At 39.5% G+C, this 13,870-nt stretch overlaps 2 protein-coding genes across 4 annotated transcripts; one reads left to right on the forward strand and one right to left on the reverse strand.

The window, feature by feature from the left end:
• Positions 1-173: 173 nt before the first annotated feature.
• On the reverse strand, positions 174-7,072 carry LOC137613734 (protein LEG1 homolog). 2 transcript variants are annotated; one of them, XM_068343146.1, is made up of 9 exons: positions 6,934-7,072; positions 3,768-4,126; positions 3,548-3,631; positions 3,408-3,481; positions 1,341-1,445; positions 899-1,017; positions 671-812; positions 496-592; positions 174-355 (listed from the first exon to the last, which is right to left on the reverse strand). In XM_068343146.1, exons 1-9 carry the CDS (start codon positions 6,984-6,986, stop codon positions 207-209), a joined length of 1,182 nt encoding a protein of 393 aa, XP_068199247.1. In that variant the 5' UTR covers positions 6,987-7,072; the 3' UTR covers positions 174-206. The 2 variants fall into 2 exon arrangements, with proteins under 2 accessions (XP_068199247.1, XP_068199248.1); XM_068343147.1 differs by lacking the exon at positions 6,934-7,072 and adding an exon at positions 5,818-5,875.
• stx7l (syntaxin 7-like) lies at positions 6,994-13,355 on the forward strand. 2 transcript variants are annotated; one of them, XM_068343148.1, is made up of 10 exons: positions 6,994-7,118; positions 8,593-8,681; positions 8,890-8,959; positions 9,166-9,256; positions 9,375-9,512; positions 11,355-11,401; positions 11,484-11,574; positions 11,710-11,782; positions 12,317-12,399; positions 12,618-13,355. In XM_068343148.1, the coding sequence occupies exons 2-10, from the start codon at positions 8,597-8,599 to the stop codon at positions 12,711-12,713; spliced, it is 774 nt and encodes a 257-aa protein (XP_068199249.1). In that variant the 5' UTR covers positions 6,994-7,118; positions 8,593-8,596; the 3' UTR covers positions 12,714-13,355. The 2 variants fall into 2 exon arrangements, with proteins under 2 accessions (XP_068199249.1, XP_068199250.1); XM_068343149.1 differs by having other exon boundaries at positions 7,074-7,209.
• Positions 13,356-13,870: the final 515 nt, after the last annotated feature.

Genomic DNA, 13,870 nt, shown 5'->3' on the forward strand with positions numbered 1-13,870 from the left:
ATATATTTAAAATCTTTAAAAGCTGTTGAGTTTGAGAACTGTTTATGTCTTCACTTTACCACTAAGTTTATTGACAATCAAACGAGAGGAATCAAAATGGTCTCTAAATAAAACATCCCATATCAGTTATTTCTTTTACTACTGAAAGTGTGTTGATGAAAATTTCCAATAAGTAATGCCAGACCAATTATTTATTTCTGATGTTATCAACAGTCTCTCATTCCACTGACAATGTTTAATAAAGAGGATGCGGGGAAGGAGGGATTCAGTAGAAGGTCTTCCAACATCTGTTTGCCATTCTCCCTCGTCGTCACTGAACACATGGCTCGGTTCCACATGGCCCGCAGCCTCCCCCCTGTTGAAGGCATCATCACTATTATGAGTATGCTCACTAATTCAGCAGATGAAACTGTAATATGAGGTGTGTGTGTGTGTGTGTGTGTGTGTGTGTGTGTGTGTGTGTGTGTGTGTGTGTGTGTGTGTGTGTGTGTCTACCAAATATTTTGTCCATGTAATTCAACCAACTGAAAGTCTTGAGTATGTGGTTCTCCTCTGCACTCAGATCATCGATGTTAGGTGCACTGTCGTCCTCCTAATTATACAGATATGACACAGAAAAATAAATAAAATGCAATGTCTTAAATGGATTGATGAAGGTGTGAATACGTACCCTTAAAAGTCTGCTGGGCATAGGGGCTAAGAACATGGAAGCTTTAGGTAAACTGGATTCATAACGGGATGCTGAGACGCAATGGCCCGCATTCATCCAAGTTGTTGCAAACATCTGCTCCACAGAGGAGTAGTGGCTGCTCCTGAAGAAGAGAGGAGGACATGTACACACGTACAACCAGCAGGTGTTGGCTTAGCTCAGTGTAAAGAGGAACAGATAGAACTGCACCTATAGTTGCAAACAGAAGAGGCTAGATTTGAAGCCGTTTGTGCTTCCCAGTAGAAACCAAGGATGTAGTCTTTCTTCTCAGTTTCAGGAAGATCAAGCTCACTCAGAGACTTCAGAGCCTTTAAATACAAAAGAACATTCACTTAGAATATTATGAAGGTTTAATATTTCCCTTTCATGAAGATTGTGTCAACTCTACAAAGTGTTTTTTGTTTTCTTAAACATCACATAGGAGAGTCTGTGGGGTTCTCGACCCATTATTTCCAGACCTGCATTTGTGAATGCATAAATGTGACAGCACCTGTTTCCCCTTTGTTAACTTCCTCATCCGTGTGAAAGTACAGTCCTCAATTAATTTAAACTGTACTGAAATGCAGGAGGGGGAATTTCAATACTTTTCAGTCATATTTTTTGCAGTATGCTTGTGTGTACCTCCATGTACCTGAAAAAAGGCATCCCACTTCGATATGGCTTCTGGGTAGCGAGCGACACAGTCAGCATATGTGACGCAATAGTCCCCTTCACCTTCAGGCACCTGCATCTGAACCTAAAAACATCCACAGAAATCCTCATTCAAATTACACATATTAAAATAATAAGTGCCATGCTACATATTTGTGTGAGGACATTAAAATAACTGCTCTCACAAATGTTCTATTTGTGCAGTTATCAATTTCATTTCTTATTTTCTTAATTTTAGCCATGAGAACAGCAAAAAACAGGGAACAAATAGAGAACAAAGACTAGAAGAGGTGGCTGTTGTGGACCAGGAAGTAACAAAGATTAGTCAGGATGAACTGAGGAGGGCATTGAAGAGGATGAAGAGTGGAAAGGCACTCTAGGAGAGGTGGCAGTAGAGTTTCTGACTGGGTTGTTCAACAGGATCTTAGATAGTGAGAAGATGCCTGAGGAATGGAGGAGAAGTGTGCTGGTGCCCATCTTTAAGAACAAGGGAGATGTGTAGAGTTGCAGCAACTACAGAGGAATAAAGCTGATGAGCAATACAATGAAGTTATGGGAGAGAGTAGTGGAAGCTAGACTAAGAGCAGAAGTGAGCATTTGTGAGCAGCAGTATGGTTTCATGCCAAAAAAGAGTACTACAGATGCAGTATTTGCTTTGAGGATGTTGATAGAGAAGTACAGAGAAGGCCAGAGGGAGCTGCATTGTGTTTTTGTAGATCTGGAGAAAGATTATGACAGGGTGCCCAGAGAGGAACTGTGGTATTGTATGAGGAAGTCTGGAGTGGCAGAGAAGTATGTTAGAGTGGTGCAGGACATGTATGAGGACTGTAAGACAGTGGTGAGGTGTGCTGTAGGTGTGACAGAGGAGTTCAAGGTGGAGGTGGGACTGCATCAGGGATCAGCTCTGAGCCCCTTCTTGTTCGCTATGGTGATGGACAGGCTGACAGACGAGGTTAGACAGGAATCTCCATGGACTAGGATGTTTGCAGATGACATTGTGATCTGCAGTGAGAGCAGGGAACAGGTGGAGGAGAAGCTAGAGAGGAGGAGGTTTGTCCTGGAAAGGAGAGGAATGAAGGTTAGCCGCAGTAAGACAGAGTACATGTGTGTGAATGAGAGGGACCCAAGTGGAAGAGTGAGGTTACAGGGAGAAGAGATCAAGAAGGTGGAGGATTTTAAGTACTGAGGGTCAACAGTCCAGAGCAATGGAGAGTGTGGAAAAGAGGTGAAGAAGTGTGTCCAGGCAGGATGGAACGGGTGGAGGAAAGTGTCAGGTGTGATGTGTGATAGAAGAGTTTCAGGTAAAATGGAAGGAAAGGTGAACAAAACTGTGGTGAGACCAGCGATGTTGTTTGGTCTAGAGACAGTGTCACTGAGGAAAAGACAGGAGACAGAGCTGGAGGTAGCAGAGATGAAGATGCTGAGGTTCTCTTTGGGAGTGACCAGGAAGGATAGGATCAGGAATGAGTACATCAGAGGGACAGCACATGTCAGAAGTTTTGGAGATAAAGTCAGAGAGGCCAGACTGAGATGGTTTGGACATGTCCAGAGGAGAGATAGTGAATATATTGGTAGAAGGATGCTGAGCTTTGAACTGCCAGGCAGGAGGCCTAGAGGAAGACCAAAGAGGAGGTTTATGGATGTAGTGAAAGAGGACATGAAGGTAGTTGGTGTGAGAAGAGGATGCAGAAGACAGGGTTACATGGAGGCAATTGATTAGCCGTGGTGACCCCTGAAGGGCAAAAACCAAAAGGAGAAGAACAGGAGAAAACTATCAGTCAATTGGTCAACTACTTCAATCCAGGCTGAACCTCTCAACAGCTGAATGCTTGGCACAAACACACTGATTCAATCAAGCTGAATTACCTTCAGGCTTCATCTGGCACCACCCTCAGATAAAGGTTTTAAGCTGTCATATATTTTGGCTTTTTACCAAATACCTTCTCAGCTGCTGAAAAATGTTAGCATACTAATATTTTTATCAATTATAAACATTTATAATCATACAAGCTTTACATTAGTGTGTTTTTGCTGTCTCAGCAATTACCTGAACATTGTCCGTGAACATTCCTTGCTGAACAGCAGACATGAAAGACAGCGCAATGCCGAAGTAGTTCACACCTGAGAGACCCACAGGTTGTTAAAGTGCACATGAGCATTTGTGGGTTTTTGTGAGTGTTTTCTTACATGCCCACCAGCTTTGAGCAGAGACACACATGGAGTTGACTTTCAGGCCACAGTTTGAATTACCAGTGGGGTCAGCAAGGCGTCCTGCAGATTTAACAATGTCACTTAAAAAAGATGTCATGTCTGAGCATTCCATTTTTATAACCACAGCATGTCAGTGATCTTAAATGATTCACTTTTGTTACTTTTGGGGAAGGAAACATGCCATGAAGCACCTTACCTGATGTATAAAACCATCCAAGTTGCAGTGGTGGTCCCCACATAGGGATATCTGTAGCATTTAACCACAAGGTTTGCATATAGGGTGCTGCACTGTCTATTACCAGACGGTACAGACTCATTAGTTCGACAAAATTCCAGGGGTCAACAGTCCGCTTCCCATTTTCTATAGGTATGTCACTGACCTGGCTGGTGGTTTGTGCCCACTTGAGGGGCAAGTTATTTTCTTGGAAAACAGCAGAGTTGCTGAGAGACACCACACACGCCAGGAGGAGGCAGACGACTCTTGAATGCAGCATGACTGAGCAGAAGGGACCACAGGGTGGGATGCCGTCAGGAGCACCTACTTTTAAATGGGAGCTGTGAAACAGATGCAAGGTTCATGTACTCTTGGTTGGCATTCACCTGTTCTGACCCACATAAACAAACAAAGTCTGGTCCACCCGTTCAGCCTCAAGTGAAAGCTGGTTCAGCAAAAACCCTGCTAGCACCCAGATACTGTATGATGTTATAGTTGGTGCTCAAAATATTGACATACATAGAATGAAAAATGGAAACATGATGTTGAACCAAAACAACCTTGATCTTGAACCATGATTTAGTAATCTACATTTAGGTATTGGTAATGGATAGGCTGACAGATGAGATTACAGCCATGATGTACAGATTAGAGACAGTGGTGAGGACAGCCATGATGGATGGATAAGAGACAGTGGTGCTGAAAAGAAGACAGGAAGCCAAGCTGGAGGTGGAGGAAACAAAGATTCATCTGAAAAATTCTCTTCAGATGAATTGATCAGTTCTAAATCGTCCTTGGGGGTGACTGTGAGCTTGACTGGTTGTTTGTCTTTCATGTGACTCAGCGATGCACCAGCAGTGGGTCTGGAGAGCACCTCTAGTACACAATACACAAATGAATTTGTCTTGACATTGACAGACTACAACTGTAAAATGTACATGTATATATTTTTGGGGAAATAAAAACAGAGCATTGTATTTTATAAAAGCAGTCGTACAGTTCTCACAATCTAAGTGAATATTATGTTTTGCTGATTATCAAGTTATGTGATTCTATCTAAAAAAATTTACTAGAAATCAAGTATTTTCAGCCTATAATGTTTTTTTCTTTAATCTAAAAATTTCAAGAACATTTTCCAAAACTGCTCTTTTACAATATCCTAAACTGAAAGAATTCTGCAACTGTGGTCATGACAGGATGTACTCTACAAATTAATGCCATGGTGGAAGATCAGATAGAAAGAAACTGGACTTTGGAACAGCAGCTGTGTGGTCAACCTTTTTTGAACCTGTAGGAGCAAATATCTGGACATCTACTGTGTTTGCACCATAGATATCCAAACAGATGTCCAAACATGTTTTGCATTGTTTTCTGAGAGAAGAAGCTATATCTCCACTTATATGTTGAATTGTGGCCAGACAGTTGATGGGAGTCATTTTGAAAAACACAGCATGAGCACAATTTGTGATCACAGAAAGATTACTGCGAAAGTTTTTTTTTTAAAATCTACAAGCTGAAACTGTACAACAATATGAATTAGTTGAAATTGTCTCTCAGTGTCAAAGTCAAGAGAAGCATGTGGAAAAATGAAACCATATTCATCCACAAACAAACATGAAACTCCACATTTGACATTAAAGAGCCACGTCAGTAGTTTCTGTCAGTCATAGTTCTTTCAATGTGTTTTCTATTTTGCATCACCATTTTGGGGTCATTGAATGTTGTATCATTGGGGAAATGGAGGGAAAATGGATGTGTTATTCCAAATTTTTATAAAAGAATCTTTGTCACTATTTTGCTGAGCCAAATAAAATGTTTGGATGTCTTAGCTGAGAAATTAGCTCCATTAGAATAATTACACTTCCTGTTGAAAATACAGTTTGATCGCTGAAAGCCAAACTGAATTTCAAACATTGTGTGAAATGAGCTGGTTGGGGAAAAAAAGACATGTCCAGTTGTGCCACTTCACCAGTTAATATAAATAATAATATTATCAAAAGACAAATAAAATTAGGATTATCAAATCTGTTACCAGCACAGGTTTCAAAAGCCATGATCCATGGTGTGTTGGTGTCCATGACATGGGTAACCTGCACATACATGAAGGCACCATTAGCTCTGAAAGGTAAATATGGGTATTGGAACAACACACACTGTCAAACACATCTATTTTACAGGATGTCTCTGCTTATTCCTGTAAGATTATAAAACCACATTCTGCTGCTTTACAACAATTTATCTTTGGAGTAAAGCAGTCCAGGTATAAGAGTGGGTTGGAGCAGCCTGAAACATTTATCAAGGAAAAATGGAAAAGAATTCAACTTTAAAATACTTCAGTGATTAATATCTGGACAGTGGAGATCTGCTGGAGTGATTCAGGGAATGGTGTTAGAAAATAGCAAGCATAAGTGACGGTGGAGGGGAAAAACTCTCTCATTGTGGAAGAAACTCCGGGTAGGACCCAGACTCTGGAGGGTAGTCATCCGCCTTGACCGGTTGGGTGAAAAAGAAATAAGCTGGGGATAGAGACAGGGCAAGGAAAAGAGAGAGAGAGTTGCAGATCATTTTTTATGCATCTTTAAAGGATAAGAAATCTCCAACTTTAGTAACGTTTAGCAAATGAAAGACAGCTATCCGAGACACAGACTTAACATGAGAGTCGGACAGATCTTGATCAAAGATCACTCCCAAGTTCCTGACATAATAAGTAGAGGATGGAGTGTTAGAAAAATCATCTCTAAGATGCTTCAGCCCTATAATAACTTCAGTTTTGTTACTGATCAACATTAAGAAATTGTGAAGCATCCAGGATCATATCCCTGAGGCAGGTCTCTAATGTAATTAGTTGGTCAGATTTGTTTGTTTTAATGATAAATATACTGTAATTGAGTGTCGTCTGTATAAGAGTGAAAATTAATGTTGTGTTTTCTTACAATATTTCCCAATGGTAACATGTGTAAATTAAACAGAATTGGCCCCAGAACAGAGCCCTAGAACAGATCCATAGCCTATGCAATCCTTCTAGGTTGTCAACTTTAACAATTATTTGCAAATGAGGTTGCATTCTGTTTTTAATGACATATTTATCACCCCAGCTTCTGTTACATTTGAGGTCGTCTATCAGTTTGTAGGAGTACAAACGTGTCACCTGATTGAACTTGTTGACATCACGAGGGTCCAGTTCACATGTTCTCTGTTCATTTCATCGCTCCACACAATCCCGCCTCTGTTGTCCAGTCAACTCGTACCTCCATCTGAGCGCTCTGGTGACGTCACCCGACGGGGGCGGGGCCTAGAGTGAGGAAATAACTGCAGCGACAAGTCTCAAGAAAGGTAAAGTCAAACCTCTTAAATAACTTCATCAACTGAACTGTAGGAGAGAGAGAAAAAACGACAACACCGTATCATTGGGAGGATAAACACGGTGTGTTTTTATTTTTTTTCATTTCTTGGACCAAACATGTTGACGTTAAAACTCTTGTTCTGTTTTAAATGACAGAACAACAACAACAACAACAACAGAAATACATCCTCAGATTGCGCCGTAACTCTGATTGTTGTTTTACGCACCAGCTGCATGTTGTTGTAAACATCAACATCAAAACAAAGAAACATGTTATGAGTAAATACATGCAGATCATTTAAAGGCTCTTCATGTCTGTGTGACGCTCATGTGATTTCCGCATACCCGCTTGAGCTGAACTGGATCTGTCACAGTCCTCGTTACAGCAGAGAGAGCCATTCTGTGCGTAAAGGTCTTTTATTGTAGTAAACATGAGGCGATGGCCGGCCTTCACTGTAACACTGCTGTTAATCCCCTGGAGTTTCACACCACCAGGTGGGTATTTGCATACCTGCCCTGGTTTCAGTGTCCTCTAGAGTAGGAAGTCTGCTGACAGGGTTCTAGTGAACATTCCAGACCAACCCTGATAGACTGCCTGCATGGGACCGCATTATTATTATAGATTGTCTTTAAACAGAACTTCTGAGAATATCTGTGTGTTTTACGTCTAATGCTCCATTTCTCACTACCTGTGGCTCTGAGAGAACTAATTTCATCTGTGCTGTAGGTCGTGCATGTATGGTACATTCGACAATAAAGTTGACTATGACATGTTGTTGCTCCTTCACAGTCCTAGTTAAAGTAAACCCAGGTTTGTCTCTCTACCACCAATATCCATTTATTATTTACTAGGATCTTTTAATTCCAGTGTCTGTAACATTGTGAGCTTTTTTTTCTCACCAGTTTCACGTCATGGCATTATTTTGCCAGATTTAGTCCAAATCTGCTTGAACGTTTAGACCCGTGGAAAGGCTTATCAATCCAAAAGTATTTATCTTTTTACATTCTTCTTGTCCTGTTTGTTCTCTGAACGGGTTAAGAATATTTCAAGGTGGGATTCTTTTTATCCATTTATGGTAATAACTTGTAAATTACTTAATGGATTACTCAGAACTTGGTTGGGAAGGTGTGCCGAGGAAGAAAGCAATCAATTTCTTTGTGGATGTGGATAATTTTTTGCCTGCTTTAACATCGTGAGAACTTTAACAGCAGACTTTATGATGTGGCACGTGTCTTGGTGAAATCTCTCTTAATGTTTAATTAGATTAAAAGGATCCATCGCCCTTTTAATGCCCTGTGATATTGAACTGTTACAGCCAAGTGTAACAATGTATTAGTCATATTTCTAAACTTGTTTTAACAGTTTCATTTTTATCTGATAATTTCACATTTTCCCCATAGCTTTTGTTAATCTCTATCTCGTGAAAGAATTCAGTGACTGACTGTGTTGCTATGTCTTCACAGCATCATGGCCTACCAAGCTGGGATTCAGGAGGATCCCAGTGCTTTGGTGGACAGCATCAGCTCCAACATCCAGAAGCTGACTCTACTGAGTAAGACACACTGCACAAATCTACACAATAAGGGACACACTAGATGAATTTTCTGCTCTAACCAGGTTGCAGCAGGATGATGTCATCCTTCATCTCAGAAGTCATCATCACCAGTTGCAATAACTAGCTTTAACCCACTTGTATGTTAGCATGTGTGAAACGTAGAGACACGTCTTTACGGTTAAGTCACGTCTTTCTTTCCCTCTAGCTTCTGAGCTGCAGAGGGCGGTTGATCTGGTTGGAACAGAGCAGGACACCAGTCATCATCTGCAGACACTGTGAGTCATGAGGTCATGATTGCTCAGACAAAAACATACTGATAATTATCCAGTCTATTGATGTCTCCATAAAGTAATCTTCATGTACTGTATTTAGCGTTTTTAACTGGCGCACCATGACTTTTCTGCACCACACATTTTCTTCATGTGGAGATAGTGTTTGTACTTCAGTAGTCAGTATTCATTATTTGTGTTTTGGTCACCAGGCAACAGAATCAGAAGCAAGGCAATCAGCTTGCAAAGGAGACAGACAGATTAATGAAGTTATTCACTGCACTTCCTGTTGGCCCTGATCAGGTGGTTACCTCGTAATTCTGGCATGATTATTGCTCAATATCAAATTTCTTACCAAGCTGGCTTGCTACCAGACTGATCTATTGAATTTTCATTGAAACTTTTACTCTGTGTTTGTTAGCGACAGAGAAAGATACAGAAAGAACGACTGCTGAATGACTTCTCCACTGCTCTGAATAGCTTCCAAAAGATCCAGCGGCAGGCAGCCAGAAAAGAAAAAGATTTTGTGGCCAGAGTCAGAGCCAGCTCCAGGGTGTCGGTCAGTAATCTGCTGGGTTTGCAGGATCTCATGGAGTAAAGTATAGACCACTGAAAGAGACTAAGTTACAAAATACAATAGAGACTGATGAATAATCCAATCCACACACTTCAGTTATCAATTTTTTTTATTTGTCTTTAGGTTTTTATTTTGTATAGTGATAAGTATGTTGAAAACAACATAAAAGGTGGTCAAATATCAAATAAATGGTACTTGAAGGACACAAACATGCACTAGGCAAAACTGTAGACACACCATGCTAACTGTATAAATTGTAAATTATGTCCATTGTGCTCCTTCAGTGTTTAATTACAGGTAAATGTATGACTTTATCAAAGATGGATAGTGAGCATTTCCAACATTTTGACCTTCAACTTTACTATTGGTCACATGAAACTAAAGCTCCTGTGTAAATAGTATTGTATAAAAACACAAACAAACTGGATGGCGTTCTGGCCCTGACCCACTTGTCAGCAACCCAGAAACCATTAACTTTGGTATATGTATTTAGTTTTTGGTAAATATGTGACAAAACAACAGTTGACGTTTTGGTTTTTTTTGTCAAAGCTTTCTTGCTCACATTTATGGAATGACTCAGATATTTTCTCCCTTTTTATTATTATTATTATCTCCTTTTTCAGAATCTTGATTTATCTCAGATCATTACTGATTAGTTAACATCTCTTTTTATATAGAGATGTTAATTGTGGCAGGTTTTTCATGTGGCAGAAAAACCTGCCACATGAATGTTGCATAGGCTGTACTTTAAAACATACAAGCAAACCTTGGTTTTCGAATACAGGTACTTTAGACATCGAACAAATTGGAATTCGACCAAAAAATTTGGAATTTTTTTGTTTTAGAAGTCAAACAAAATTTGGAAGTCGAACGCGAAACAAACACAGTAACATCCATCCTCCTCTCCCTCTCCAACATTCACGTATGCCAACTGCTCACCACCACATAGGTAAAAATTCTTATCTTTAATGTTCTTATGCTTTAACTATAATGTGCTTTTTATTTTATTCTTCTGTATTCAATAATTTTTCACTGAATTTGCGTTCCATTGCCAATGGTACAAGTTACGGTACTGTAAACTTCTGTCCAAAAGACGAAGGTACGTAACTCATACCTTAGGCTAACCTTATTACGTCGATGGTTTTTTTTCTCTTTCTTTCTTTCACGTGTTTGCGTCTTTCTTTTACATATCTTTGATGTGTTTTATTACTATACAATTTGATATATAAATGACATTATAAAACAACATATAGTACGCGGATACAGCGGCAGAAAATGGATGGATATTATGTTGAAAAAAGGTACTTTTCTAGCGTCTTGGAACGGATTAAGACCATTTACATTATATGTAATGGGAAAAATGTATTTGGAATTCGAACAAATCGCTATTCGAACAGCCTTCCGGAACGAATTGTGGTCGGAAACCGAGGTTTGCCTGTACATGGTACTTCTCGTATTGCTGTGCTGCAGTACTGTGCTACACTGTGATTGTTTTAGACACCTATTCCCTCAGGAGAACAGGCTTGCTTGGTAACTGCTCCCTCGCTGCTTATCTCACTGCACAGAAAAGTTTCTTAATCTGTATAGTGTATTTGTGCTGATAAGTCAGAGCAGTTCCTCCCTTGAGACTCTTATCCTGACTCTAGAAATAAAAGTTTTTATTTGCTTTATTTTCACTTCACCTTCCTTTTCGATTGCTGATACATCGTCAAATTATATGTAATTACCGTCAGGAGCGCCCCCATAGAACATCATCACCACTATATTAATGACAAGCTAACAAGAACAGAATGTTTTTATGAAGCTCTAAATGTGTTTTCACAGGGAGGGCAGTCAGAAGACAGCTTTGGAAATGTTTCTCCATTTGCTAGGTAAGTCCACTAATCATGATCATTATTCTATTTTGTGCCATTACTGTCATTATTATAACTTCATCTGCATGTGTTCCTGCAGTGATTCCCAGATGCAGGCTCAGGCTGAGGCCATCACTGAAGACGACCTCAGGCTGATCCTGGAGCGAGAATCGGCCATTAAGCAGCTGGAGGTACAAATATCAATCAATTTTCCCTAATAGCATGGCAACTCATATGTCTAACTGTGTTTCAGTGTTCATCATGGGATCATGGAGAAGAGGGTCTACTTTTATTTGAACTATCATTCTTTATTTCGCTTGATTCAGGCTGACATTGTAGACATCAATGACATCTTCAAGGACCTGGGGATGATGGTCCACGAGCAGGGAGACATGATAGGTGGGTGTCATCTGTCAAAATAAACCTGTCTGTTCACTTTACATTGTTATATGACCTTCTAGTCTAATACTATGGTTCATCTTTCCTTAGGCCTAGTTAATTTGTCAATGTTGTCCTTCTGTTCATCGACATAGAAATGAAGAAAATCACTAATTCCTGAATCCGTTACAGTGAATTCGTTTTTTAAAATATTCTGAATCAAAATACTTGAACAGAATAGGAAAGAGTTTTTCCAATATGTTTGGAGAATGGTTGAAAAAATTATAAATAAGGCTGTATTCTCTCTTTCCAAGAATCTGATAAGGAGAATGAAGAGGAGCTCTAGTGTTTGTTGAGTACATATGAATCTGGTGCCAGCAGCTGTTTAGTTTTGCCGGTCAGATCTGGAGACACAGGGAAACAGCAATCTTAGCTCAGTCAGAAACAAATATGATATGTCTAGTTCTGCTTTTGGATGAGTGTGTTCTTCTTGTGTCATTATTATAATGCTGGCAAGATAAGCTGAGTCAACTGTGTTTCCTGCTTGTCTTGCAGACAGCATAGAAGCCCATGTGGAGAATGCAGATGTGAAGGTGCAGAGAGGCACACAGCAGCTGTCCCGGGCTGCAGAGCACCAGGTGAAACTTTCAATGGTTTGTTAGTTAGTTTGGTTAATGTTGTGGTAAAGACTGAGAGAAAGCTAACCATAAGAAAAGACAAAAAGGTGAGTCACAAGATCTCGTGAGTCAATCTGTCATGTTGAATGCAGAGTGGATGAGTCTTTCTCTTTATTAAAGTAAGATTCTATATTATTTATTGCTTATTTACCCAAGCCTTTCTCCCTTTTCACCCCCAGCGGAGCTCTCGGAAGAAGATTTGCATCTTGGTGATAGTGGTGGTTATAATTGGTGTTGTTGTTGGACTCATCATTTGGGCCTCTCTGAAACCATGAGGACCCAAACTTCTTCCTCCTTTCCCCAACATCTCTGTGTTTAGTCAATAGGGTCAAAGAATGAAGCATCATCTCCTATCCTCACCTTTCCTCACCGCCCCATCAAGGGATTCATTGGGACTGTTCACCTTAGACTAAAAAAATTTTTTTTAGAACATTGCACAAGAAAAAGCACTCCTTGAATGGAGAAACCAGCTTAGGCTGATTTAGCCATGATTCACTTTGAGGTTAAAAATTGCCTGACCGGCAGGAAGAGGTGCAATCCCAGATCAATCATTCCTGTGATAAGTTGCAGCTTTACTCACTCCTTTTGCTCTAAAAGTGACATGAAGTTACATTTTCGGCTATTTCTAGGTGTGGCGATGAAGAAAATTACCATGGGTGGCGAAAAGTATTTAGCTCGGTTTTCAATGTATTTTTGCTGTTGTTGCTTTATTTAATACATTAAATTTTAAAAGCCTACACGCCAAATGTTTTCTGCATAAAATTATAAAATAAGACACTGAAAGTACGATCTTACATATGGTACATTATCGCCAAACTGCATTCTTTTGATCGCAGTGCAGTTGCTTTGTACTATCCTCTGCTATACTCTTTTTCTGTTATTTTCTTTAATGTTAAATTTAATAAAACTTAACCATTTTCTTTTCAAATTTATGTGTTTACCATAATGGGAATAACAAGATAATTGACGGTTCTGTCAGCATATTGCAGCATATTACAATGATTTACATCCAATCATGGTTGTTTTAAGTAGTATATTCCTGGTATAAAGAAATCAAACTGCTCATCATCCAAAGTAAGTTTGAGTAAAATAAGATAATTAGTAGCTTTAACTTGTTTGATCCAAATGTAAAATGATGATCTTGATGTTTGAATACTGAACTGAAGCTATTTGTAGAATAAACTACCTTACCATACAGAATGAGATCTGGGATTTTTACTGAGAGCAGAAGTGATGTTAGCACAATTATGCAGGAAGTTATTAATGGTGTTAGATTACATTTAGTGAAGAAAATCATTGAATGATAGGGATGATAAAGTCTGCAATAATCAGGCAAAAATTCCATAATAACTTCTCATTATAAGGTTCACCACACACCGGAGTCTGATTTTGGTTCAAGTCTTATGATCCAGAAAATATAAAGGACTCACTT

This window comes from Antennarius striatus, chromosome 19, assembly GCF_040054535.1.
Source record: "Antennarius striatus isolate MH-2024 chromosome 19, ASM4005453v1, whole genome shotgun sequence".
Taxonomy (NCBI): domain Eukaryota; kingdom Metazoa; phylum Chordata; class Actinopteri; order Lophiiformes; family Antennariidae; genus Antennarius; species Antennarius striatus.